The sequence below is a fragment of the Denticeps clupeoides genome, chromosome 11 (assembly GCF_900700375.1).
Source record: "Denticeps clupeoides chromosome 11, fDenClu1.1, whole genome shotgun sequence".
Taxonomy (NCBI): Eukaryota; Metazoa; Chordata; class Actinopteri; order Clupeiformes; family Denticipitidae; genus Denticeps; species Denticeps clupeoides.
In genome coordinates, this window is record NC_041717.1 from 1,777,927 (window position 1) to 1,805,830 (window position 27,904).

General features: G+C 40.3%; 2 protein-coding genes across 3 annotated transcripts; both read right to left on the reverse strand.

Annotated features, from left to right (window-relative positions):
* Window positions 1-1,588: 1,588 nt before the first annotated feature.
* Window positions 1,589-19,481, reverse strand: atp6v0a2b (ATPase H+ transporting V0 subunit a2b). Of its 2 annotated transcripts, XM_028996313.1 has the most exons (21): window positions 19,096-19,481; window positions 18,896-19,013; window positions 16,944-17,022; window positions 16,291-16,388; window positions 14,131-14,268; window positions 12,977-13,074; window positions 12,500-12,626; window positions 12,322-12,404; window positions 12,049-12,142; window positions 8,262-8,474; window positions 8,011-8,161; window positions 7,787-7,926; window positions 6,943-7,100; window positions 6,704-6,794; window positions 6,477-6,595; window positions 6,168-6,378; window positions 5,961-6,080; window positions 5,730-5,849; window positions 3,342-3,459; window positions 2,689-2,860; window positions 1,589-2,542 (listed from the first exon to the last, which is right to left on the reverse strand). In XM_028996313.1, the coding sequence occupies exons 2-21, from the start codon at window positions 19,010-19,012 to the stop codon at window positions 2,437-2,439; spliced, it is 2,553 nt and encodes an 850-aa protein (XP_028852146.1). In that variant the 5' UTR covers window position 19,013; window positions 19,096-19,481; the 3' UTR covers window positions 1,589-2,436. The 2 variants fall into 2 exon arrangements, with proteins under 2 accessions (XP_028852146.1, XP_028852145.1); XM_028996312.1 differs by having other exon boundaries at window positions 18,896-19,481.
* Window positions 19,482-20,353: 872 nt separating this feature from the next.
* On the reverse strand, window positions 20,354-27,855 carry tctn2 (tectonic family member 2). The gene is made up of 18 exons (XM_028996259.1): window positions 27,687-27,855; window positions 27,314-27,427; window positions 27,101-27,174; window positions 26,804-26,996; window positions 26,605-26,705; window positions 26,215-26,414; window positions 25,977-26,097; window positions 25,523-25,661; window positions 25,140-25,229; window positions 24,134-24,247; window positions 23,365-23,439; window positions 23,201-23,290; window positions 22,886-23,003; window positions 22,687-22,790; window positions 21,552-21,687; window positions 21,325-21,468; window positions 20,932-21,020; window positions 20,354-20,764 (listed from the first exon to the last, which is right to left on the reverse strand). The coding sequence occupies exons 1-18, from the start codon at window positions 27,799-27,801 to the stop codon at window positions 20,643-20,645; spliced, it is 2,139 nt and encodes a 712-aa protein (XP_028852092.1). The 5' UTR covers window positions 27,802-27,855; the 3' UTR covers window positions 20,354-20,642.
* Window positions 27,856-27,904: the final 49 nt, after the last annotated feature.

Here is a 27,904-nt window from a genome sequence, read left to right on the forward strand (position 1 = left end):
CATGTTCATAAATAAATCAGTTTGATAAACAGAAGTCTGTGTGTGGTTCAATTAAATAGAAATTATAGTTTGTTAACGTTTCTGTGAGAAAGGTTTGTTCATAAAACAGTGTTATTAGTTTTATTTTAGCAAGAAAAAGAAAAAGTCTGTGTGTGTGTGTGTGTGTGTGCGCGCGCGTGTGTGTGTGTGCGTGTCAGTGATGTGATGCCTCCTACATACCATTGTGTGATGTATCTTTTGGAAAAAAACGACTGAAAACAACTTGTAAACAAGTGATAAGGAAACATGTTTTAAAAGTTAGTCTAAGTGTATATGACATCTGTAATGCGACACAAGGGAGTGAGCAATAGAGTGGGGCCAGAAGGTGCTGTGATACTTCCTACATACAAAATGGGGGTTCTACCATATTTCAGTCAGTATATGAATAGAGTATGCGTTTGTATTTTTAAAATAAGTCTGTGTAAGTATTGTGTTTAAACGTGTTAAACACTGAAACAGTAGTTGAGTAAAACCATACACTTAAAATAAGGTTTCTGTTTTAAAAGAACGTTCTAAGGTGTGTGTGAGATTTGTATGTCACACGTTGATTCAGTGTTTGCGAGAAAGAGGTAATGGTATGCTGGCTTATAACACCTCCACAACAGCCATAGTTTGTAAACAAAGTGGTAAGACATCTGTTTTTAAAACCTGTCTAAGTGTTTATGTAAGAATGGACATCGCGGGAACATACTTGTCTTACATAACAGATGTCCGAAGGGGGAAGGATGGAAGGAGGTCATAAATTACGCGCAGGGTCCGATGGAGAAGGCAGAAAGGGAGAAGGCCATAAATTACGCGCACAGTGTCCGGTGGAGAAGGCTTGAATGTAGAAGGGTAGATGGTCATAAATAACGCGCTTTTTCCTCATACAGATATGCCATCAATCATTTTTGACATAAAGTATATAATTATTACTACTACTCTAATTTCTTTTTTTTTTTTGTGAGTGTGTATGCGTGTGTTAGACTCGTTTGAAATACTTTTTGAACAAGTGGGTTTTCAACTGTTTCTTAAAGGTGGTAGTCGAATGGAGCAGTGTAAGTTGTTCCACCAGCCAGGGACAACAAAGGAGAATAGATTAGATTGGGATCGGAGACCCTGTGAAGAGGGAATTTTCAGTCTCATTTCATTTGCTGATCTGAGAGGGTGTGCTGGAGTGTAGCTACCTAATAGCGTGTTGATATACGGTTATTTAAATACATCAAACCTTTCACATATAAAGATTATAATATTATTATTATGCACCTTTAAAATCAGTATGAACAATTCGTTTTAGATGTTGAAGGTTTTTGACACTTTTGACACAATTTATGAATTCTCATTTTTTTCTGACAAAGGTGCTGGTCCATGGCAGGTTAAGTTAAAAAAAAATAAAAGCACACTTCATAAATAGTTCTTATTTCATAAATACACATAAAACAGATGTTTTTACAAGTATGTTTTTTGGTAGGACAACTCTTATAAATGGGTGATATCTTTTAGATATATTTGCAAGATCATCTTTCAGAAAACAACCAGAAAAAAACTTTTTCACACAGAAAACATTTGACTCACTACACAATCACATTAGCTTTATTTTCACATTCTGTGATACTTTACTGCCAGGGGAAATAAATGAACAAATGAACAAAAAAATTAAGTATAAAACAAATAATAATCAAAAACATGGCCGAGAAAATATCATAGTCTCTAATCATAAAATCCAAAAAACTTGCCAAATTGTACATACCCATGTGATAAGAGTGAGGGTAAAAAAAAGTTAATACACTTAGTCCAAATCATAAAATTACAATAATGTATATAATTAAATATTTGATGTTAATTTATTTCCTTTTAAAAGTGAGTCTCCCAAACCTCATCTTCCTGGTGAAACCAAGTTAATGCTTGTTTGCATTCAACCACGATAATATGAACCACAAATAATTATGTGAAACATGTGCACATGAGAAACAAGTCTTATTGTTATTATTTAGTAATTATGCTCAAAATATAAAAATCAAAAGAATTATTTGGCCCAGCACAATAATATCCTCTAAAGGGATGATTCACGCCACTCATGGAATGTGCAAAGATAAGGAGAGACATTGCCCAGAAAGCACTGCTTCAAACAGGGGATGTGCTTCAGGGGATGTACATTCAGCACAAAGTTTAGTGCTGAAAAAAATCCATCATTATAAATGTAAACCCCTGCAAAAATTAGTTCTGATTGAACCAATAAAAACAGATTACATACTTTTTTTTCCAAAAATTTGGTGACAAAAGACATGATCAGATTTGGTCATAAATTACATTAAGGCAGTCAGTGCAAAAAAGTTTACACAATTTAATATTCCAAACAAAACACCCAAACAATGACTCCCATTCCAAGAGACCAGCCTTGGCACAGATCCTCAGCAGCTATAAAGGCAGACCATCATTCTCAAAGCCAGTATGTATGAGAGAAAAAGCGAAGGGAGAGAATTTTGTGCCGGCTCCACTGTAGAACTTGTTCTGGAACTCAACCCTGAGAAAGAACAGATTTTAGAAAGTAATTAACCATAATCTCATGCATGCAACATTCTGAATGTTCTCAACTGGGCCCTGCAAATGCATTTGGGCATGAACTGAATGCAACAGATTACAATCTAGGTTGTTAATACCATTCCTTACCAGTGTAGTCTTAGAGCATGAAGGAAGGCGGACAGACCCTCCATTACCAGCAGGATTGACACAGTGAGCACTGCAAACAGACCAAACACAGGAACCAGGAACAGGATTCCCACCCTACTGCCCACACGGAGGCCAACACGCATCACCATGGCCCACAATACTTCTGACAGCTCTGTATGGGGAACACATCAATCAGTCAATAGCACAATAAATTGTTTTTCATGGATGGAAATGGATGATTCTGATACCATGTGCAGCCTTAACCAGCACAATATAGCTACAAAACAATACAGTTGGAGCTACAATATGCTCCCAAAAGTGCTTTGTTTTTGACATTGTGAAACACAGCAGCACAGCACACACTGTGCACACAGCAAAAGGTTTCCTCTGTATTTAACCATCACCCTTAGTGAGCACTGGGCAGCCATGACAGGTGCCCGGGGAGCAGTGTGTGGGGACGGTGCTTTGATCAACGGGACCTAAGTGGGACATTGGCGGTTCGGGATTTGAACCCACAACCTTCTGATTACGAGTCAGGTTCCTTACCCGCAAGGCCACCCCTACTCCAGTCTAGGACAAAATATTTTCCAAAGGAAGGGAGAAGTCTCATATTAGTGCTGTTCACATGGAAAATATGTGTAAACCACACTTACGTGCGTGAGCTAAACTGAGGGCCCAGAGTCGTAGGTAGGATGCAGTGTTCGAGACGCAGCCGAGGCAGTACTCTATGGTGTGAATGGACTGGTGCAGGAATATGTCAGCAAAGTCAAACTGTAGCAAAGAGGACAGATACAAACTTGAATAGATGCACACACCTCAATTCTATGCCATGCATCGATGCACTGAGCACAGAATCAAGACACAAGTTTATAGTGCCTCAGCATGGTGTTTCCCATACAAAGATTTCAAAGCAGCAGGGCACTAGAGTGCGACCTAATTTCTCAGTTGAGCGATTAAAAAAAATGGAGGGGAAAACCCGCATTATTGTGGGGTTTGGGACACGTGTTACATGTCATTTATATTTTTTTTAACTGAATTTTTAATGATCAAAGTTTTTTTCCCCCCACAACTCAGTCCCTGTTTTACCACCTCAGCACCATTTTTTGCCTTAAACAAATTGAATCACCTGAGCACGCAATTCTAAGTAAAATCATAGAAATTAAATGCTGAAAAACCATATCTATGAAACACATTACATACAGCGATAAATGTACTGGCCAAACATCTCCTTCCCCCAGTTGCCTTTCAGCAACAGGCAGCAGCAAACAGGTCATCAGTCCAAGATGATAATCAAGTTAAATGCCTTAAAACACTCAGTGAAACATGTTAAGCACATTTTCAGTAAATTACCTATGTTGTAGGATTGTGCCTCAAATGAAAAAAAAATTAGCATTTAAATGTCAATATTGGCAATTCTGTAAAACGGTGTTATTAAATGCGATGCCGTTGAAAATGTGGTGCACCTAAGAAAAAGGGTTAGTCTAGAAGCAGTCTGTGGTTTAAGCTCTTTTGAGGAAACAAATAAATCATTGCTGGTCATTGTTGAGGATCGTAGACGCAGTGGTGGGAAACACAAAACACACCAAGCTTAATTCATTTTGAAATCTGAAAATGTCCAGCAGTGCTATCAGCTCAAACCAGCAGGACCAAGGTACACTCATCAACTGTCTGGAAAAGTCTGAGCAGAAGTGGTCTTCATGGAGGAATTACAGCCATACCTCCAACATGGAAACAAGGACAAGCAACGTAGATGTCCCCTATCATGAAAATACCACTTTGTGAGATTATTCTGCTTCGCCGTTCAGAGAGCAGAGCTCAGACGGTCTGATCTGCAATTTGTCCCCTTATGATGTCATTGCAGTTGCTTAGTGATTGAATGTAAAAATGACCACAGAACATATTTTTCCCATCATGCAAGAACCTCTTAAGAACCAGTGGGTTCACTTCCTGTCTGCGCCAGACATTGTGGTTGGTGAATGGTGATGACGTCATTTCTGTGAATGTCTGTTTACCTTTATAGGCCGCTCTCCTACTCGTCCTACCTCTCTCCTCCTTATTAGCATTTAAAGCTACAGACACTGAAAAGGCGCATGTTGGGAAATATGATTGTGGGGCTCGATCAAAGTGGCTGTAATTCTGCACCACGACTGAATTCCAGAAAGATTCTTAAAAACACAAGAACTGGGGTGCAGAAAAAAAGCAGGATGAACACTGGAGAAACTATCCTTTTACCATCAAGAGAGATTCAAGACTGTATTAGTAACAGGCTTAGTTACAGCAGTACAACCCGCAGTGAAATGCATCTAATCAGGAAGGCGTCTGGAAGTAGCCACTCAATACCAGAAGTGATGCATAACATAGCTCCACCATACTTCACTGTTGCCAAATATTCCAAATCAGTGTTTTCCTGCATAGTTAAGTTTATCTACCCTCAGATTCCAAATGGAAATAATTTGATGAGTTTCATGTTTCCAACCACTATCCTCAACAATAACCTTCAAAAGAGCTTAAAATGGCACATTTAAAAGAAAAAAACAGAGCCTGCTTTAATATCATTGTATGGGAAAGACCTTGCTGATTCAGTAGAACTTGTTTCTTGATGCTGTGTTCAGTCTTTATAACCACTCCCAACCAAGTTTTAAGCCTCCTACACATTGGTAAATGACTGATTTTCAACTAATATCATTAGCACCTTTTTGGTATAACTGATCGATATTATCCCTGATAAGCAATCCTACTATATATGCCCTGTGCAAGTGCATAAAATAAATTATGCTGTTCTGAAGGCAAAGGGTAGTAACGGCAAATAATGATTTAGATTTTAATGTTTGTTCACTTTGCATTTTGGAAATTGTTAAAACAATAAAAAAAATTGTTATTTAGATTGTTGAACACATTCACAAAAATGATGATTTGGACCAGTCGTAGTAAAGTGCTACACAGACATTAGCAGATTTGTCCAGTCTAACGCTGCTGTGTGAAGGTTTTCTTTATTTTAAAACCCCAAACCTATAATGCTAACAGACAAATACATAGCTTGCCTCATCTGACTGGCTCTCTGCACTTGAGGTCAGGCTGTCATGGTTGCTGCCCTCCTCCATGTCATGCGCTCGCATGAGGGACATCTCCTCTTCGCTGGTGCGCCTCACTCGCTCGTAGCCCTACAGACGAAGAGATCAGGATACCTTTCACAAAATTTGAAATTAATAAGAAATTTCACAGTTGCTCTCTCACACACATGAATACATGCAAATCAAGTGATAAACACTTACCCTATACACACCAAACCGGTTCTGTCCTTTGTGCAGCCAGTAGAGATAGACTGGTTTTCCCAGTAGTAAGACGGGCACAGCCAGCAGGGCAATGACCAGCAGGAACACCTGTAATGTTTTCTGAGAAAAAAAAAGACATTCAGGTCAATACATACACCCCGAAAATGAAATGTGTGCTTTATTCGCCTGCTGCCAGCATATCCCCACCTGTCCAGAGTACAGATGTGGTATAGTGTCCCCTTGCATGAGGAACATATTGATGAAGTGGATGAGTATACTGGGGGCTGCCTGGGAGTTTGCGGCAGAAAACGCCAGCCACTTGAATACAACCATGAAAACCAGATAGCCAAAGAGGAACAGTAGGAAGAGTAGCTCAGGGATGAGCATCAAGAAGAGATTAAACTTCTTTCTGAAGTGACTGCGTGGAAATCATAGAGTCAACAATCAAACACTGGCTAATAATATATACACATAATTTGTACAGTTTGATTTAATACAGTGTTTATTTTTACTCACATATGATTGATGCCTCCCAGCACAACCCCAAAGGTCATGTGAATGATACCTAAGATCACAGACATCTTCATCTTATACGAGTTAAGGAATGTAAGCCGATTTGATGCCATGTTCCAAATCTAGATGGAATAAAATGGAAGCCATTGCACAACAATTAAAATATTGTCCATTTAGTAGTATCTTTCATTTGTAGTTTATAATTGCACAGTGAACAACATGAAACTCACCGGATCAATCCCAAAAGGGTAGGGACCATTGAAGACCCCAGTGACATTGGGGTCAAGTGTGAGAAACGCATTTGTGTTAACCATCTCTTTCCTTTAAAATAAAAGTACAACATAAATCTGGCAATGTTTATATGAATAAATAACTATATTAAAATCACAATTTATTTGAAAATGAAGAACCAACATGACCAGAATGAATGAAAGTGTCGATGAATGCCAACTTTAAGATGGTTACTCACGTCCACTTATCCTGTGCAAACATGGCTCTCACACTCCAGCTAGAGCCAAAAATGTTAAGGGACTTGGAGAAGCAGTCATTGTAAATTAGACCCGTGTAAATAGAGAACAGGCCCATCATGAGGATTATATAGCGGCCATCATAGAAGGTGTTCCAGAACTGAGAGAGAAAAAATTGCCTTCGTCACACACAACCAGGATACAATTCAATATTCTGTTTTTTTTTCTGTCCGATTCCTTAGAATGGTTATTTAAATGTTGCCAATATCAGATTTCAGTCTGAACCATCCTGACTTGACACATGCACAAAAACAAAGACATCAACTGTATTCATGCATGAAATCAGTCTCCAGAATGGTGATAGCAGCGGAAGCTATCTTCTGTGCACTCTGTCATTAGCGGATTCATTCTATCTGCATGTAAGGTTCTGCAAATGTGCAGCAGTACAGATGGTCAAGTGTTTCATAAGAGTAAAAACACCCCTATGTGAAACAAAGTAGAAACGAATCAAAAAAGGAATTTTGATATGTTCCTCCATGTTTGACACACAGATGCAGAGATGTGGTGACTTCCGCCCGTGTACAGAGGTTGAATGAGAGTAAAAGTCGCATGATTTCAGATGATCTTATTAGACTGAGGTCACTTTGCAAAAAAATCAGATTTGTATCCAATTTATGACCAGATGCTAAAGTTGCGCAAAAAAATTGATTTGTTCTGTTCACATGGTCATGGTTCACAAAAAAAATCTGATTTGGACAACATTTGTCCTGCAAGAGAAGACTAGTCTCTAGAGGGTGCTGCGTGCTTGTTTAGTAGAGACGAACTCTATAAAAATCCCCCACCAACCTCATTTCTCGAACGTTTCAACTTGCGGTCGTTTTCATAGATCACCATCCAGAGAGCAAAAAGTGACATAATGAGGCCATGACCCAAGTCTCCAAACATGACCGCGAACAGGAAAGGGAATGTTATGATGGTGTATGGTGCTGTAACAATGAAAAGTGAAAATGTTAGAAGAGGCTCAAATGAAACGGAGTCAAAGAAACAACAGAGTAATGAATGAGTCTGACCTGGGTTGACCTCTCTGTAGCTGCCCACTCCATAGGCATCCACTATGTTCTGGAATCCTGATGTAAACTTGTTGGTCCTAATGAGAGTGGGTGGAATGTCACTGCTGGGAATACGGTTAACAAAGGATGGAACTGTGGCACCACTTTTTCTCTGGGGGAAAAAAAGCAAACACAAATGTCCACAAACAGCATGAAACTCTTCTAAACTCCTCAAAACCAAGAATCACGACAACGTCTTTCAGTTCACTTACTGAGCAATCTTCTAATGCCTTCCTAAGGACAGACAAGTCGTTGACGGGGCACCAGACCTCCGCAATGAGGCACTTGTTAGTGACATCGAAGCTGCAGAGGTTGAGGATGTGGTAGATGGCCTTCATCTTCTTCACCTGGATCACCCAAGTGTACACTGACTCTGACGCCTTGTTCAGCACCTGTCTGAGGTAGTCCTCTGTCCGGTGCAGAACCTGATGACCAAGATTCACATGGTACCCCAGATCAGTCACTGGAACCCACACTGTGGCAAAGGATACTTATATAAAAACATTTCCTGCATGAAAATAATAATGAACAATACAAAGATGATTAAACTACATCCTACCACTTAAAAGCATAGAACGAATGGACGTGAATGGACGTAAATAATATAGGTTTTACTGTAAAATATGAATGCTTGCAACCATATTAGGTCTGGCTAAAAATTGTATTAAGATTTGATTTATAGAATACCCTGCACATACATATCAGAGTACACAGTATTAATTCCATGGAAAAAACATTTTCCACAGAAATGAAAATGATCCCAGTGGCAAACGCAGGAATAGTGATGAGCTTCATGTGATTCTCTGAAGACCAGTAACAAGCAATCTGTGACACTTATAGGTAAGTCTTAGAGTCCAAGCAAACCCAACATGGAAAATTCCCTTCAAAATGGGCATACTTGGCCTTTACAAGAATGGGATGGAAAACATGGCTAATGCAAACAAGGACACTTTAGAGACATTTTAGAGATACACAGTCCAAAAAAAACTTGGATAAACATAGTGATACTCCTACTCTAATTTTTTTTTTTTTTTTTAATAGTTATATTATTTCAGCACTACTGTTGTGGACTAGCAGTGTCAATGTGTCACCTTGGGGTTCCACCTTTGATTCACCAATGGTACGGATACTGTATCTCATTAAAGTGAGTACTCACCACTCACATTTATTATATAGTTATTAACACTTTGGTCACAATGTGGACATTTAGGGGTGTACTCAAATTGTTTTTGCCAGTGGTTTAGACACACAGATTAATTTTGAGGGGTCAGAACAGTTACAATTTTATACAAACTGGACACTGACTACTTTATATTTGTTCTCAAAAAAGCTACTCTTTAAATTGCTAAACATATGCTCCTCTGATCAATAGTCATAGAAGGAGATTTATTTTGTGAGTAGTTTAAATATGAGTAATATGACTTTAATAAGTCTTTATGAAGCATTGAAATGCAGTGTGAGTGTGTATGGTTTCATGACAGACAGGGGAAATCTCTACATTTCAATTTTACAGCTATACTACTACAGAACTTTTGGATGGGGAAAGGGTGGGGTGGCAATGGGCACAATATTTTCAAGCTGATTCAATACAAACCCTTACCTCCACATTCCTGCTTTGTTCTCATGGTATTTTAAACTGAGCACACATAAATGAAAGAAAGAGGGGGGCAAAGCCTTCACTTTAGAAGCTTAGCTAAAAGAGTCTTGTGATTACTGCACATGTGACCATGTGGGAACAAAGGGCAGAACATCACTGCAGACGGTACAACTGCCCTGATGAACATCATGTGGTGAGACAAGATGTTTGCAATTCCTTCATTACCTCATCTCATAATGATGCAACACTCCAGAACTAACAGTGTCTTCTTACACAAGCCCAGTCAGATGACCACCAGAACCTGGCCATGAAATTCTGCCACCATGGGGTCATGCCAAATTCTCATGCTCTCACACGCACTCACATTTAAGGAATGTGCAAAGATTTCAAACTTGGCAGCAAAAAATATATATATTTGTATTCAGATGAAAGCACTAATATGTGAGTAGCCATATTTTTTGGCATATTCAAAGTGTTTGTATATTCAGAATGTTTTACTATATTTATGTACAAAACTGATAATCAATTTCACATGCTGTTGTGCAAATGGAATAGCCAACAGGTGGACAATACGTCCCCAATAAAGGCGTGGTTCTGTAGGTGGTGACCACAGAACATGTCTCAGTTCCTATGCTTTCAGTGGTGGCCTTAAGGAAGCGGCCCCGTAATCAGAAGGTTGAATCCTGACCCGCCAAGGTGCTACTGAGGTGCCACGATGCTCCCCACACACTGCTCCCCGGGTGCCTGTCATGGCTGCCGACTGCTCACTAAGGGGGAAGGTTAAAAGCAGAGGACACATTTCGTTGTGTCACCGTGTGCTGTGCTGTTTATCACAATGACAATCACTTCACTTTAAACACTTTACTTTCTAGCTGATGTTTTGGTCAATTTTGAATGCTGCCGGTGCTTTCACTCTAGTGGTAGCATGAGAAGTGGCTCAGATAGTACAATTCACAGAAGTGACTCAGGTAGTGCAGCTCATCCAGGATGGCACATCAATGCGAGCTGTGGCACAAAGGTTTGCTGTGTCTGTCAGCGTAGTGTCCAGAGCATGGAGGCGCTACCAGGAGACAGACCAGGAGACGTGGAGGAGGCCTTAGGTGGGCATCAACCCAGCAGCAGGACCGCTACCTCCGCCTTTGTGAAAGTATGAACAGGAGGAGCACTGCCAGAGCCAGCAAAATGACTTCCAGCAGGCCACATAAGTGCATGTGTCTGCTCAAACGTTCAGAAACAGACTCCATGAGGGTGGTATGAGGGCCTGATGTCCACAGGTGGGGGTTGTGCTTACCAAACACTGGTCAGCACTTTGGGATTTTGACAAAAAACATCAAGATTGGCAAAATTTGCCACTGGCACCCTGTGCTCTTCACAGATGAAAGCAGGTTCAGACTGATTCTGCTGCCTGCAACATCCTCCAGCATGTCCAGCATGACTGGTTTGGCAGTGGGTCATTAATGGTGTGGGGTGGCCAGAGTTAGTCTGCACCACAGTCATACAGGCACATGGAGGCCACACACACTACTAAGCTTCATTTTGACTTGTTTTTAGGGACATTACATCAGAGTTGGTTCAGCCTGTAGTGTGTTTATCCACTTTAATTTTGAGTATGACTCCAAATCCAGACCTCCATAGGTTGATAAATTTGATTTCCATTGATAATTTTTGTGTGATTTTGTTGTCAGCACATTCAACTATGCAAAGAACAAAGTATTTACTAAGAATATTTCCTTCATTCAAATAAAAAAAATTCCCTTAATTTTTATGAGCAGTGCATAATAATTTGAGATATTCATGAACTATGGTGTAGTAGCCTGGTAACACACTTATCTCTGAACCAGAAGACAATAGTCACATGTTCATACCCTGTAACTCCCTGCAACCTCTGATTGAAAGTCACTCTGGATAAATGCTGTAAATGTACATTTTAATTTCTGATATTCATTTAATCAAAGGAAGGTTTACCTTTTTTCCACAAAGTTTTATTTTTTCTAAAATTACCTTTGGTTACTGGTCACAAGATTAATTTAAAAATAATAGAGATTGCTTCAAAATGGGCAAATCAAGTCCCAAGTTCTAAGCAAGTCATAATGCAGTAATCACCTTTTTAATCACAATTTTAAGAAGAGTTAAAATATATGAAATTAATGCAAACTATGACTGCTTTGTATATGAGATTAGAAAAAATGCCACACCCAGATTAAACAAATTGTCCAAATCCCTTGAAATGAAATGTCGTCATGGCACAGAGTGTCAGATTTTCCTGGTGTTCCATGTCTTTTGTGTTCCTAATTACCTTGATTGTTGTCACCTGGAGTTTGTTCTAAATGTTCCTGGATGTTTCGAGATCATATAGTGATTTGCCCAGTCATCGCCAAAATTTTAACAAGAGGAAAACTCACGGTATGCAGGTCCTGGATGCGGCTTCTGAGTCCGTTCACTACATCCGTTCTCTCCTCATTGCTGCTAGGATATGGATACAGATGACAGTGGTAGCTAGGGAACAAAAAAGGCAAGGAATGGAAGAGAAAAATACTTCACACACTTTGTATTTCATAATAATAAAAATTTTACACAAATAAGATACATACAAGTGTAGGTTTATTCACACAAAAATATAGAACTTCCACAGACTAAACAATCAGACAATTATGTAATTTTGAAAACTAGGTTACCAGTCACAAATCTTCTTCACTTTTTGTCCAATCTGATCACCCCAGTAGGATATGAGAAACACCACGCTCCTGGTCACCTCACCCTAAAAAAATATCTGGTGAGACCTCATGATAGAAGAAATACATTGACTTAAGCACTGTTGTTTTTTCAAATGCTTATATACATGAAGAATTTTACCGTGTCAGGATTCTGAAGGCACTCATTAATTTCTGCATAACTTAAGATAGTGTAGCCCTTACAGACCCTCCAGAGCATGCGCTCAAAAGCCTCAATCTTCACCTGCTGGATCAGTCCTGATATGAACCTACAGAAGGATGAAAGCAGGCTGTGTTTAGGGGGACAGAGAGACATCATAATTTTACCTTTTATTATATTTAAATGTATTTGCTTAAATATCTGAAATATTAATTCTGCATTATTATTATTATTATTATTATTAGGGTATTACTACAAGTCATAAGTATAAGTCACCTTTTGGCCATATAGCAAGCAGACTTTTGTGCATTTGATCAAATCTTGGAATTTGGTCATTTTGGTAATTTGGGAAATTTATAAGCATGGGTGGAAAAGTTACAGACAACACAATGTTTTTTTGTTTTGTTTTTTTGTTTTTTTACACGTGATGAGCGTTCAAACGTAGCGACTCCTGCTTACCCAAGTTTGGCCCCCAGTCGTTGCATGCTGGTGTAATCCATCATGGAGTCCTTCTCCAAAAATGGAAATTCCTCATAATGAGTTTGCCTGGTTTCTCGCTAAACATAATAAGAAAAACAAAATTCAACATCTGAGGCCCGTGAAAAATTTCATAATGTAGTGAAAATGCTAAAAGGTAAAAAGATACAGTTAAAATAGTTCCATTTCAATCAATTCCCTTGTGAAACCATACAAAAGGAAGGATGTACAACAAAAACGAGAACCATCTGGTTGAAGTGTTGTTCTGCAATAGTGTCACTCAAACAAGATACATGTCACTTTTTCAGGATCCATATTGGTTGTGTTTGTCTTAGAAACAGGACACTTTTCATTCTCACTGTGAGTGCACATCAAGTTTGTTTTTTTTGTCCCTAGGCCACTAGCCCTGGAATAATGAATTGTACTCTCTCTAGGAACAAACTGTTCTGCTTTAATTCCAGAACAACAAATAATTTCAAAACTTTTCCCACCTTTAATATGACCTATGACCATTACAAAAAAAAAGTACAAAAAGGTGGTTGTAAAAGTGTGTACACCCTTAAAACACTTTTGATTTACTTACAACATTTAGTTGTAAGTAAATCCCCAAAACATGATACAGCCACCAACATTCTTCACCATGTTCTTTTAGTCGTGTGAAGTGATGGTTTTGTGCCAAATGTACCTTTTGGAATTGGGGCCAGAAAGTTCGGTCTTGGTCCCATCAGAAAAAACATTTTTGTAACATGCTTTTAGGAGATGGACGTTTTCTCTCTTTTCTCTACCCAAGTCCAGACATACTGAGAATATGCTGGATTATTGTCGCATATGACCAGAACTTTTGTCCTATAAAAAACTTTTTCTAAATACTGTTGAAAATTTAACTGTTACATGTAGCACCAGGTTCTGGAGAAACGTTGTTTTGTTTCACTATGTACTGTCTAACATGTATGTAGCTCATTTGAACTTAATTCTGACTAAGATTCTTAGTCAGAATCTTAGTCTCAGAGGCCCCAAGAAAACTGAGCTTTAATGAAATCAAAGGCCCACTGTATGCATCCTAGTTGAGATTTTTCAGTTCCGTTTCAGCCAGCCTTGGGAGGAAGGCTCCCTAGGTATCACAACTCAAAACCCACCTCTGTGCTGTGCTGCACAAAGTTGCGTGTGATCTGTAGCATGTGGGTATACTCGGTCAGTTCCAGAAGGTTCTTCTGCAACTTCTCTTTGTTCCGTGTCACCTCGCTTAGCTCAGACTCCAACCTCTGCAGCTGCTCCTGCAAAACCATGGGAAAAAAAACGAATCCACATTTCAGTCTGCCTGTCAATCACATTTCATTTTGGGAAAGAAGTACACTCAAGTACAGATAAGTACCTATTCCAGGTATCCAAATCATAAAAAATTACTGGACACATTGTCAAATCCACTTACAGGTGAAGTGAACGACACTGTCGGCTCCGCTAGGCGGTAAATGAACAGAAACTTTTTGACGTTGATGTGTTGAAAGCAGGAAAAGTGGAGTGTTTGTGATCCTACATGCCTGGATGAGGACATCTCCAAATCAGCAGGGCTTGTGAGCTGTTCCTTTGATGTAGTGGCTAATGGTGAGGAACTAAGAGACCAAGAGACTAAGCCCTACAGGGGCTTGACCAGTCTGAGGACACGATGCAAAATTGCAAAGCTTTTTTTGATAACTCACACAGTCTTGAAATGGCCAAGGGCATTTTTAGTGTGGTAAGCATTATTAACCAAATTTCACAGGCATACTCAGGGTGACTCCAGTCACACCCATGTATTGGAAATACAAAATATTGGAAGTTTTGTAACACCAGTTGGTGGAAATTATAGTTTCCCAAAACAGGCTCGAACACAGTTCATGATAAAGCACATGAAACAAGAAGTTCCATCTGAAGCAATGATAAGGACTTTATCATATGCTGAACAGTGACAATGCTGATTTTCCAAAAACAGCATATGTGCTTGTTTCTTCCTGTGGAAAGAAAACTGGTACACTCGTGCGCCATCTTAAAGCAAAGACTTTTCTAATTGGCCTCCCTGCACAAAAATGCGTAAGAAAATTGGTTTGATTTATTATTTGTGTTTTCTCACATCCCAACTTTAATGCTCAGCTTTTTACCACAAAATCCCATAAACACCACAACTGCTCAGCAACGAGACAACAAGTTCAGCATTCCACCTGCCAAAATCATATTTTTATCTTGAAAGGTATGGCTGTGAAGATGCTTTTTAATTGACCTCTTATTTCAGCTCTGAGGGGGCCGGAGTTTCCCTCTGGCCATGACGTTTCAAGATAAGATAAGATAAGATAAACCTTTATTAGTCCCACAAGTGGGAAATTGCACTTGTCATGGCAGAAAGTGGATGGAAGCAGAAGGTAATATAAGTCCTGGTTGTATACGTCTCAAACTGCCTGATGTGCACAGGAGGACAATAGCGATAGTGATCAATGACTTTTGCTGGTCGGTTCCTGTACTTTCGGCAAGAAAGTGTGTGATGAAGTAATGGTATACCTTCAGGCTGTTAGTACAACTTTAGTACTGTTAAAAACATGGTCCTGTATGTATGTATGAAGTTGTGGATATTAACAGAATTTATTTAATTGAAAAAAAAAAATGTATTCCATGTTTCAATGGGGACCTGTGAAACTGAACTTGTCTATGAAACTGAAACCTATGGCAAGTGCAGCTTATTTATATAAAATTTCTTTTTAAAAATTGGTGGTTGCGGCCTGTATATGTGTGCGCTCTATAGTCTGGAATTTATGGTAATCAGGTTTCCTTTTTTGTGTACACGAAGCTGGCATCCATGATCTGCTTGTCAAGGGACTCACAGAGATCAGAGATCTCATATATCATTCTAGTACTATTTTGAAACTTCATACCTAACTTATGGCTAGTAATAATCAGGAAACACACACATTTAGACTGGTTAAATTATGTGACAGACTCCCATATGTGATGACGTTGATGGGTAAAATTGGCACATGAACAGCTAGTGCAGACAAATGCAGACAAAATGAGTTGAATGGGGATGACAGTAAAATGTGTGGTAACAGTGGTGAAATGGCTGGACACGGGTCAAAGCAGTAGCAGAGTCAAGGCTTGGCCTTCAAATTCTTATGTTGAGATAATAATGTGAATCTCAACTGAGACTCTCTGATAAAGGGTGACGGAAGGTGGGATGGATGCTGTATTGCTCAGGTGGTTGTAATGCTGTGGCTGGCCTGTGTTTGAAGATACAGACGCAGGGTGCTGACGGTTTAGAGAACAGAACTCACCATTATAACCATGACATGTTTTGGGAGGGGAGCAACTGGGTTCACCTCGCCTTCGGGCAGCGGGATGTCTGATTTCTTTATCTCTCTCAGCAGGTATCCTGTAATTCAAATATTACATGGCTTAGCTAAGGCTCTTTATGGATTAAACAACCACCAGTGCCAGGAAGTAATCAGAGTAAAAAAATAAGGCAGAATATAATGTCAATTATATCTTTTTTTTAAATTCATGTATCCATTTTCTAAGTTGAGAGCAGATATTCATGCAACAAAGACGGAACTGCATTGCCTTCTCTGTTCCATTCCATGAGCAAACTGCCTGCTTAAATAAATCTATCAATAATTGGATGTGCTTTGGGAAAATTACGGCTTGCTACACAGCGCCATTGTTCGTAAGGACTTCACTTGCACTGCCTGAAATCTTTCTACCTCGTTTGGACCACCGTTAATTTCTTAGCTTGGCCTTCCAATTAAGCTGCCATTCGCTTTTCTTTTCCTTAAGAAGTCTCATATTTAGTGGAGAAAGTCAAGAACAAGACCTACAAAACATGGTATGAAACTAGGCTGAAAATATGCAATACTTTGATCATTTACAAGTTCCTTTATTCCATCAGACCTATTCCAGTTAATACACCAGGTGACTTTTGGTTTCTTACCCAGAATCCTCTCCATCTCTTCACATCTTTTGATCTCCGTTACAAATTTGCGCTGAAATGAGTTGACCGTGGGATTGAGCTGGAGAGAAATAGAAGAATATGTCAGATGTCCCTTGATGAATTACTGGTGTCTTTATATCCATCCTCTCTTGAGCGTCTCATGTCAGCCCTATGGCAGAAACAGCCACCACGCAAAACATAACAATGGATGACATGTAACATGAAAACCAGCCTTTACATGACTTTACATGACCGTGTCCAATGAGTAGGGGTGTTAGAAAATATCGATATTTTATGTGCTGATATTGTATCTATACACGGACATCCAATATTGATATTTTCAGAGAAAAAAGCCATGAGAAAAAATGAGAGGATAGAGCAGACTCGAAAACCGGAAAGTCCGGACACAATGGTAGTTAGTGGGATTTGAACCTGGGTCTTCTGGTTCATAGGAGAGTGTGTTACCCACTAGGCTACCAATCAGAACCTGTTGCTTCTGACGTCACGCCCCCGGTGCCTCCCGCCTGCGGAAGACAAAGAGAGTGGGCGGTCCCGACGGCCGACACCTCACACGTTTGGCTCAGGGGAGGACCAGCAAATGTTGCAATGTCATCCGACAAAAGACATGTAAAACGGAGGTGTTGAATCTTCATGCACAACAAAGGGACAGGAATGTCATGGCTCAGCGACATCTCTTCTTACAGATGGCCGCTATGCAAAACAAAAGCGTAGAAAGGCCATGGTCCTGTGACGTCCCATCTTACGTACAATATCCTGACCCATGTATCGTGATATGTATTGTACGGAGAGATCTTTGCCAATACACTCCCCTAACATTGAGGGTTTCATCAGTCACACTTCACTCATGTCATTAGCTATAATTCTCACTTTAATTATGGAGCCATGTGAAACTGCTCAAACACTCACGTCCGTCCTTCTTTTACAGACATGTGACAGACAGGACTTATCGCATAAATCTTTGTAGACATCAGTGCACTGCACACACTTGTCAACTAACATTGATTATCTTGCTGCAATGGCACTGGCTAAAGGTGGACTATTAGGCACCAAGTAAATATTTTGTTTTAAAGGTGAGGTCCTGGGAGAGGTTGAGGTGTAAATTTGGTGTAAGGGACAAATTGTGCAGCTCTTGTGGGATGATCCTGATGTGCACTGGTCAGGACCTAACATGGCATGCCAGGGCTCATTGATGTCCACAGGGACAGCAGGCTGCCCCGTGTCCAAACCAAGAAAAGAGCTTCTTTAGAAGTGTAGTCCATGTTGGTACTGATGGAGCCCACCATGCATCATGTGTGTATTGCATCAGGATGAATTACGGGGGAAAACGCAAGGTGGCAAGCTGCTTTGAGCAATGTCCTGCCTTGAAAGCATCAGCTCACAACTTAAATGAGATCTGGGGTGGTAGTAGCCTAGTGGGTAACACACTCGCCTATGAACCAGAAGACCCGGGTTCGAATCCCACTTACTACCATTGTGTCCCTGAGCAAGACACTTAACCCTAAATTGCTCCAGGGAGACTGTCCCTGTAACTACTGATTGTAAGTCGCTCTGGATAAGGGCGTCTGATAAATGCTGTAAATGTAAATGTAATGCAGTAGGCAAACCTACTCAGAATTAGGCACGTGGTCATAACGTTGTGGCTGATCAATGTATTTATTGCATCATACCACGGAACTTATAACACTAACGTGCCACGGTAATCATTTATTTTTTAAACTCCTTATTCAGTGTGGAACAAAAATGAACCGGAACCACCAAAGTAACACCGGCAAATGAGTGGAATGAATTTTATAAAACGTGATCTTTATTACATTATCTCAAACGTGTCATGGTATCTTCATAATACGCCTGTATTATCGTATGCGTTTCAGGTCTTCTATAAATGCCTTTGCGGTGACGGTAAAAGAAGAATTTGCTCTTGATCGACTCACGTCTCTGAACTCCACCAGTCCCAGCTCTCCCAGTTCGCTGATGCAGTCGTACGCCGAACCGGACTGGAGGAACAGCTGGGCCAGACACATCTCCTCTCCCCGGAACAGCGAACCCATCCTGAGGCCGGACGGAACAGCCCGTCAGCATCCAGCTCGGTGGCCCAGCTACCTGCTAGGCTAACAGTCGCGGCTAACTTTACTTTTTTCGATCCCGTCAGCGGGTCGGCGAACGGCGACGATTCGGACGCAGCCGAAGCAGGAGGGCTGGTTGTGTTAGTTGCTGAAAACTTTAGAGGCCAACTTTTCAGTACATTCCTTCCTGAACCTCGAAATTACTTCAGACGACTCCTCGCTGTCGCAAGTGCAGATGTCATCTCGGAACGCGTTCTCCGGCTACAAACCCGTATGACAGCTGAATGACAGTAGGTAGGTCCGTGTGGAACAAAAAAAGGCAGCCAAGTCTTGCGTCTGCAGCTTTTTATAATCCTTTTCTTGAAGCAGAAGCTCACCTGTGACGTTATAGCCGTGTAAGCTAGCCAGCCAGCTACGGAGCACAGACTATGTGTGAGTTGTTTACAAACGAACAGCTCTTTCCGAAAGGCTCGTTTTAAAGAACCGGTTCTTTTCCGTGAACAAACAGACGTTGCTTGATATACAAAGTGTTATAGATATACAAGGATATACAACGTGTTACATCAACGTGTATAACTTGCAGAATTTGCAAGTTATCGACTACATCACCCATTTTTTGGGTGAACTACTGCAAATGTACCCTTCGAAGACATTCGCCACGTATCGTCGTCTCCCGACTGAATTGCAAAGATCCGGTTCGGATCCGAACAAACATCAGTTCTTTAAGTTGCCTAAAGATCCGGATCTATGAAAAGAGCCGGAATGCCAACCGACACATGAAAAGCTACATAAGCTAAGTTTAAGGTCTTGGAAATATTATGCATAACTTTTACGTTTCCTTGGGTAAATAAGAAAAACTTAGATCGAACAGATACTGAATGAATGAAACGCAGAAACTGAAAGAAATGCAGTCAGAGAATGTGCGAGTGAGCCACTGTTAAAATGAAAATATCATTTATTTACACAAATGGAACAAAAAGTCTTCTGAACAGCCGTTAAGTTAAATTATGAATAAATATGAAACAAACTTATTATTTGCTATTCCAAAAAGTCTACAAAGTCAACAAATAGTCTGTGTGAAGTGAAAGTGAAGTGATTGTATGATCGTGGTAGTAGCCTAGTAGGTAACACACTCGCCTGTGAACCAGAAGACCCAGGTTCAAATCCCACTACTATCGTGTCCCTGAGCAAGACACTTAACCCTGAGTGTCTCCAGGGGGGACTTTCCCTGTAACTACTGATTGAAAGTCGCTCTGGATAAGGGCATGTTGTAAATGTAAATGTAAAATTGTCATCGTGATACACTGCAGCACAGCACACAGCTCACACAAGGAAATGAGCAGTGAGCAGCCATGAAAGGCACCCGGGGAGCAGTCTGTGAGGACGGTACTTTGCTCAGTGGCACCTTGGTGGTTTGGGATTCAAACCGGCAACCTTCCAATCAGTTTTCCAATCTAAATCTGTTTTCTTACATGCTAGGCCACCGCTGCCCCTTCTTGTTTGACCAAAAAGCTTCCAAAATGCCCTCAATAATCATCCTTCTTAACATGAAATTGGTAGGTCAAACGTGCTCATAAGCATTCCAAAGACGTTTGATTTACAAAGTTCTTTGTATTTATAGTGAACTGCTGCTCCAGGCTTGACAAATCTGTCTCCATGGAGTTCCAAGGATAGAAGCAGCAATAAAAAAAAACACGAGAAGAAGTCCCTTGCTCAAAGCCTGCGAGTAAGGCTCACCTGGAAAATGTAGAAGAAGAAACAAATGACAACACATAGCATTCAATCAGAATGTGGAGAATGTGAAATATACTTGTACTCTTATGTTGTAAAGGCCAGTGTCAACCTCCCTGCAGTGACATTTAGAACCCATTTACAAGTCCCATATTTCATCTCTGTAACATTACCTGAGTAGTATCTAGTGACAGGAAAAGCCAGTTCTGGCCAACAGATGTCATTCCGGTCACAGTCATATTCTGTAAAGTTAATCTGAAACCTGTGGTAGGAAACAATTAGAGAGCTCTTGACTGGGCACAATGAATTATGCTCCTTAAAACAATCTTCAAGTAATGAAATGAAGCTTTGTGTTTTATAACTGGTTCCAGTTAATGATTTAAATGATGTAAGTGAAAATGACAGCGCTCAAACAAAAAAATACATTATCACAGGCAGCCATTTACTTCAGTGGATGACTTTAAAACTGATCAAATATTGTATTAACAAGCATCTAATGCTTGTCTAATAAGATCAATTAATTGGCTGAAACAAGTTGAAATAAAATAAAAGAGAAGTTTGTTTACCTGGTTCTGGCTGGACCACTGTATAATGGCATTTCAGTGAATGTGACAGAGGAAGTGACGGGAAAAGACTGTGTCGCACTAGGATTTAAACAAGGACTGAAAGGGGCAGCGTCACAATTTATCCACCATGCTGTTGTCTTGTGACTGACAGGAAAAGAGACATATGTCAAGTCACGACATTTATACTGTTTTATATTATCCGTTATGCATAACTGTTGATCCCTTACGTGACTTCAACTGAGATAATCTCTCTTTGCTGTCCTCCCCATACTCTGCTGTGGATGTGAATGTGGAGGTGTGAAGGGACATCGTTGCACAGACCAGAGAAAAATTCTACTGGACTGCTGGTGTTCTGGCTCGAACCTCAAGGAGCAGGAGTGCAGATAATTACAATCAGTCACAACATGTAATGAAATACAATCACCCTAATGCGTGTGTGTGTGTGTGTATACATGTATCACACACACACACCAGGGGTCAGTAACCTTTAACCTTTAAAGAGCCATTTGGGCCCAGTTTCCACAAAAGAGGAAGCACCAGGAGCCGCAATAAAATGAAAATAACACTGCATATATTATTTTTACTTTTTTACTATGCAGATGGGTTGGGGGGGTGAATGCTGCCTGAACACCGTGTTTTTTTTTTACTAGCACGCATATTGGCTAATGTTAAATCTCCCAGAAGATACTAGAAACATGTAGATGCATGTAGATGCCGATGACATGGCTAATGTTTAATCTCCCAGAAGATACTAGAAACATGTTCGGGGAAAAGAGCCGATCTGGTCACCCAGTAGGCATATACGCATATATGGCATTTGTGACGCATATTCTGAGCGACAAAAAATCATAATAATATTCAATAAAAAACTACTATAAAAAAAAGCATGGCTAAAAATAAAGTCCACTTAAATCATTTTTTTTTCTAAAGCCACAGAGAGCCGCACTGTAAGGATGATATATACAGTCACCTTATATTTGATTAAAATATAAGATTACAGTCCACTGAAAATGTAGGAGTAGGAAGCAGTATTATAAAGTGATTAAAGGCGCTTATTTTGGCAATGACCAGTTGGCTACAACCAATCTAAGAAGAGCAATTCCGACAAACAGCACCACAGAGTTGGAAGCTGAAACATTTGCAACAATCACTGCTACCTTAGTTTTTAAGCATTTGAAATGAAGTTGTAATGGGCATAACGACTTGCTGCAGAGAAATGACATTGCCCAGTATCAATGGGACAGTGTCCAAACAACACTGACCACATTAATGTGCATAATCACATTAATTCAATACATTTAAGGCAGTGATCAATATGCAATGTGTTTTTCGCAAAGGCCTGTTGTCTGTTCATTTACTCACTGCTAATATTCACCCAGTCAGCAAGGTTGTAGAAGTTAGGGTTGCCATTCCTGCCGATGATTGTAGCCGTATTTAATGCTGAAAGGACAGTGCGGACAGTGTCTCTGGAAAGACCAAAAATGAATTGTGAAAATGGGAATTACTAAGGCACATTAATCAGACAGGAAAGCAGAGGAATTCAGGGTGAATAGTTACCCACCTCAGCTGGCTGCACTGTGTCAGGTTGTTTAAGGTCACAGGCAACATACAGCCAGATGTGGAGTTCACCCCAAATAACACAGGCCTCAAACCAGCAGAGAGACAGAGCCCATCAGCCCCTAGCCATCAAGAAGGAGAAGAATAACAGAATAATGGATACAGTTTGTGCCAAAAGAATCCACAAATAAGTTCCAAAATTGTAAGTATCAATAAAAAAATTCAGATGACTAAAATCTAGAACAAACATGAATATATTATTTATTTCTTTTCTTTTTTTTACTGGAATTAATCTTCATGACCAAAGACTCTACACTACCTGGCTGCCACATGCTGAAGGGGGCACCCTCTATACGCCCTGTTTCTGAGTCCACAACTGCACCAATCACAGGCCTCCCAACAACGTAGCCTGTATGGTCAGAGACGAACAAATAAGCACTGACCCACTTCGACAGCCATGGGCTGGTACACAGAATCACTGACCTGGGTTCCCAGAGACCGGCTGAGCAGTGGCATTTCCATTCACAAACACCGCAGAGACCCTCGTAGTCAAAGACACTGACAAACACCAAACCGTAAGGATGTTTCAACAAATGCTGTGTAGCTGAGCTTTTACTAGATACTTAAATTCCATAATGAGGAACATAAGCAGTAATCTCACTGATGTTTCTCTTATGACTTTACATTCATAAAGGAATTACATTTGGATTGTAGATTTCATACTACATGGGAGAAATGTGGATATCCTTTCAGTTCCTCATTCAAATCACTTGGCGCCCCAATTGAGGTCCTGCTTTCTTTTTTTTTCCCCACAATGTACTCCCCATTGGATTGTGGGTTATTTTTTTTCACTCTCCTCCTCTCTGCTCATGTAAACCCCTCCTGCTTTTCTGATCTTATACCCGACCTTCCCGACCGGTCCACCCCCCCCCCAGTGTACTGTGTTGTGTATATGTATGGTAGGGTCGATGGCCAGATTTTTCAGTAGTAGTGTACTGTTGACATGGTTTATTGCAACAGCAATAAAGGGTTCTAATCAAATTAATGTATTGTCCGTAGGCAAGAAATTGACCGTAAGATAATAGCATATGTGCAGTTATTAAATGGGGCCTGGCCATGATATTTGCCTCGATACTCAAGGAGAAACTGAAAGGATATCAAAATGAATCCAAACTAATGGCATTTTTATTGAGTTCATTGATACTGGCAAGAAGTAATCCTCATGCTGAAAAAAAATAGTGGGAGGACGTACTATTCGGAGTCAGAGAGAAGTTTCCAAATGTGCGAACCAGTGTGATCCCAGTGAGTCCATTGCCTCTCCAGTAGAATGTGTAATTCAGTGCCACTGTCACCTTCTCACATAGAACTGCATACAAATAAAATGTTATTAAATTTTATTACGTCCATCATAATACATTTATATGTTAGTTTTTTTCTTTGCTGAATGTATTTTTTGCCTTTTTGCAAGGACACACATTTTTTCTCTCTATACTGCAGATTAATACAGAAGACATCACTTCACATGGAATTACAGTGGCGCAAAAACATATTTCATACAATAAAAGTGAAGTGATTGTCATTGTGATACACTGCAGCACAGCACTCAATGAAATGTGCCCTCTGATTTTAACCATCACCCTTAGTGAGCAGTGGGCAGCCATGACAGGCGCCCGGGGATGATACATTACTCAGTGGCACCTTGACAGATCAGGATTCGAACCGGCAACCTTCTGATTAGGGAGGGGTGCTTCCTTGACCGCTAGGCCACCACTGCCGCAATTTCCTGAATTTCACAGTTGAAGTGCACCTCTGATGAAAACTACAGACCTCTCTAATCTTTTTAAGTGGGACAACTTGCACAATTGGTGGCTGCCAAAGACCAAGTGTATATATTTAGAAAATGTCTAAACTAATAAGAATATGCTTTAAAGTAGCCACTTTTTGCTTTGCTTTGATGACAAATCAGAATGAAGATAAAGCAGCCATGAAGCAGCTTTGGGAAATCCTTCAAGACTGAACCTCATGAAGATGACTGAGAGAATGCCAAGAGTGTCAAAGATGCAAAAAGGTAGCTGCTTTGAAGAATCTAAAATGTACAATATATTATTTTTTCCTACTTAATTCCACACATGTTCCTTGATAATTTGGTATGAGATGTTAAAATTCCCAGAGACAACAAATTCATCAATTAGAAATGAGAAAGAAGCAGCATTTTAAAATTAACTCATTTGTTTGCAAATATAGACACAAGAACAAACCTGGTGGGCTTAATAAACTGCCTGAGGGCATTTTCACGTACAGAAATAGGTCAGTCGCCTCCTTGTCTATTACATCAACAGTAACCACGCCTAGGATTTAATCACAGACACACATTTCATTTTATCATTCATGAATGAAAGTGAATTTGTTATAATTAATAAACATCCCATCCAATCAGTAACTGTCTGAGTTAAATATTAAAAGAGCTCGAAATCCCTATTAAATCAAAAGTCAAAATATGAAGTCAAAATATGAAGACATATATTTCCACTCCTTGTTGATTGGTTACCAGCAGAATTATCATCCTAACCTGGCCTTGGTTCATTGATGTTTACTGAGACCTGCTTTGTCAGTGTGCAACTGCAGGCTGTAGCCAACTTACCCCCGAGACCATCCCTCACATCTACTATCAGATCCGCAGGCTCTGGTGGGCAAGACTGCAGAATGCTGGAACAGGCGGCCAGTAGATTTTCCAGGAAAGCAACCGGTGCTTTCAGTACACACTGGCCAAGAGCTGAATTCTAAAACAGAAGGTACAGAACAGATATGATTCAGATGTACTTCTTATTTGACTGACATGCCTGGATAAGAGACCCATCTGTTTTTCTATTTCTATGGCTGCCATTTGACTTTCAATATTCAGCCTAGTAAGGTACTGATCAAGTCAACCAAACTTATTATTTCAACTGTATTATTCTAAATACTCTATCAATATATTTTATAAATAGTGATTTATGAAATAAAATTTTACAGTGACATTCACTCATAACTTGAAACTATGAGTGAAGCTCCCCCCCAAGCTATACATTCTCATGCTGAAGCCCCTTCTGTCTCACCTGAGGCATTGTGAAATATTCATTATCTGTAGTGAACAGTGGGTCCCCCTGGCGATAACTGCTGAATGGGACAGGTGATGGAAGCTTTGGCCTTTGAAATGATGGCGAGGGCTTTGGGATGCTGTGAATCATACATTTATTATCCTTCACGTGTGATAATGATTATGCTACATATACACAAAAAACATTCACATGAGTCAATAACTGATGACTTTTGCGTGAAAACTGTAAAACGTACACAGTCTTTCCCTGATAAAACAGGCCCAGGTACGGGTTGTTATCAGCTGGTGACGTCACACAGAGAAAAGGAAACCAGTCTGGTGCATTTTCCAAAGACTGCACTGAGCACTGATAGTCTGGGATGAGGTTTATGTTGCCACCAAAGGGCCCAGGAAGACACTGGGAATCAAACAGCCGCAGGCCTTCAGCAGAGCAGTCCTATTGGGATTAAAGCAAAGGTCCACATAATGAAAAAATTCCTTTTTTATTATGTGAAAAAGCACAATATGGTTGTTTAAAAAGCATTTTTTTTTACTTTATGGAAACACCTTATAATTTTTTAGAAAAAAAGGTCCATTTAATGTACATTGAAGGTCCATTTAATGTAATTAATGTAATTAAGTATTACCTTATCACAACAGCAGCGTATATCACAGGTCTTTGAAGTGAGATCACATGGGCAGCTCCCAAGTGGCTGGTACACTTGATTAGGAATCACGGTTTTGTTTTCTGGACATTTTAAAATAAAAGTTAAAAAACAGAGATCTGATATCTAGTGACTCCAGATCCCCATGACAATAAAGCTTTGTAAATACGACATAACTCACCAGATACAGGGCTGTTGGGAAGAACCTTGGCATAGATCTTTGCCTGTATGAGCAGGGCGGTCTGGGGCAGGTCCCCCAGGCAGGCGACAAGACGCAGGGTCTCCAGCACACACAGCGGCTCACCACAGCAGTCTGTCCCATTATCACACATCTGTAGGCTGCGATTGAGACTCAGTTGTACTCTGAGGACACTCTGCCAGAAGCAGAAGACATTAGACGGCTTTCCATGCTAATGATTCAGAGCTGACACTAGATCAGTCATTTGTATGAAGTGCACTAGTGAACTGGACATCCCACCTTTCCCAGAATCTCTTGGGACAGAACCCATTGTGTAGGAGTCTGAGCTGTACAGGACGGCGCAGGAAGAAGACCTGAAAAACACAAGAATTTTTCGATTCATCATGGGTTATTATGTGATGGTAGAAATGTACCTAAGAAATTCCGAATTGCTCATTAGTGTTAATCATCTGAATATTGGAAGAAACGAATCCCTCTGGAGCATCTCCTTACCTGTTCCACTGTATGCAGGGACAGTGGACAGAGACAGAGAAAGGTCTGAAATGTTTCCGAGGAGGAAAGTGGTCACACTCGGCCCATTGGTGATGATGAAAGAGGGCTGAAACACTAGGAGGAGGATCAAAGACTCGTTACCTGGCTGTCTGAAAGTAATCTAGAGGTTGGAAATCCTTTACAGGATTGCAGTAGCTTGGTGTTCTTTAAAAAACATTTAAACCAGTGTTTAACCACAAATCCTGCTGCTATGAATGGGTCCCTCTGACCACGCAAAGCCAAAATGATAAAAGGTTTGCTAAAACGTTAGCTAGCCAACACAAGTCCCTGACGCGCGGCCTAGCCCTGTCTGTATAAAGTTCATGAAACCTACCTGGGTTGCTACGTGTGTGTTTAATGCAGTTTAAGGCTACAAAAAAGAACACACACAGTCCAAACGTGTATAACAGGTTCCGCGGATGCGGCCGTGGGAACTGCTTAGTATCCATGGTAGAGAGAGACACATTAGGGGGCCGCCATGTTTGAAGGTGTGTTGACGCCGAGACGCCTGGCAACGTGGAGCCACAGCGGCGGCGGGACAGCGACGCCATG

Bases quoted from the DNA above. Each gene is read 5' to 3' on its own strand.
- atp6v0a2b (XM_028996313.1), bottom strand. From the start codon at position 19,012: ATGGGTTCGCTGTTCCGGGGAGAGGAGATGTGTCTGGCCCAGCTGTTC. The intron at 17,023-18,895 runs GTGAGTCGATCA...ATTTCTCTCCAG, and splicing joins GACTGGTGGAGTTCAGAGAC to CTCAATCCCACGGTCAACTC. The intron at 2,861-3,341 runs GTAAGTGTGGTT...TTCCCCATACAG, and splicing joins CCTCAGTTTAGCTCACGCAC to AGCTGTCAGAAGTATTGTGG.
- tctn2 (XM_028996259.1), bottom strand. From the start codon at position 27,801: ATGGATACTAAGCAGTTCCCACGGCCGCATCCGCGGAACCTGTTATAC. The intron at 27,175-27,313 runs GTAAGGAGATGC...TGTGTTTTTCAG, and splicing joins CCCTGCATACAGTGGAACAG to GTCTTCTTCCTGCGCCGTCC. The intron at 21,688-22,686 runs GTGAGTAAATGA...CTGCTCCTTGAG, and splicing joins TGACTGGGTGAATATTAGCA to GTTCGAGCCAGAACACCAGC.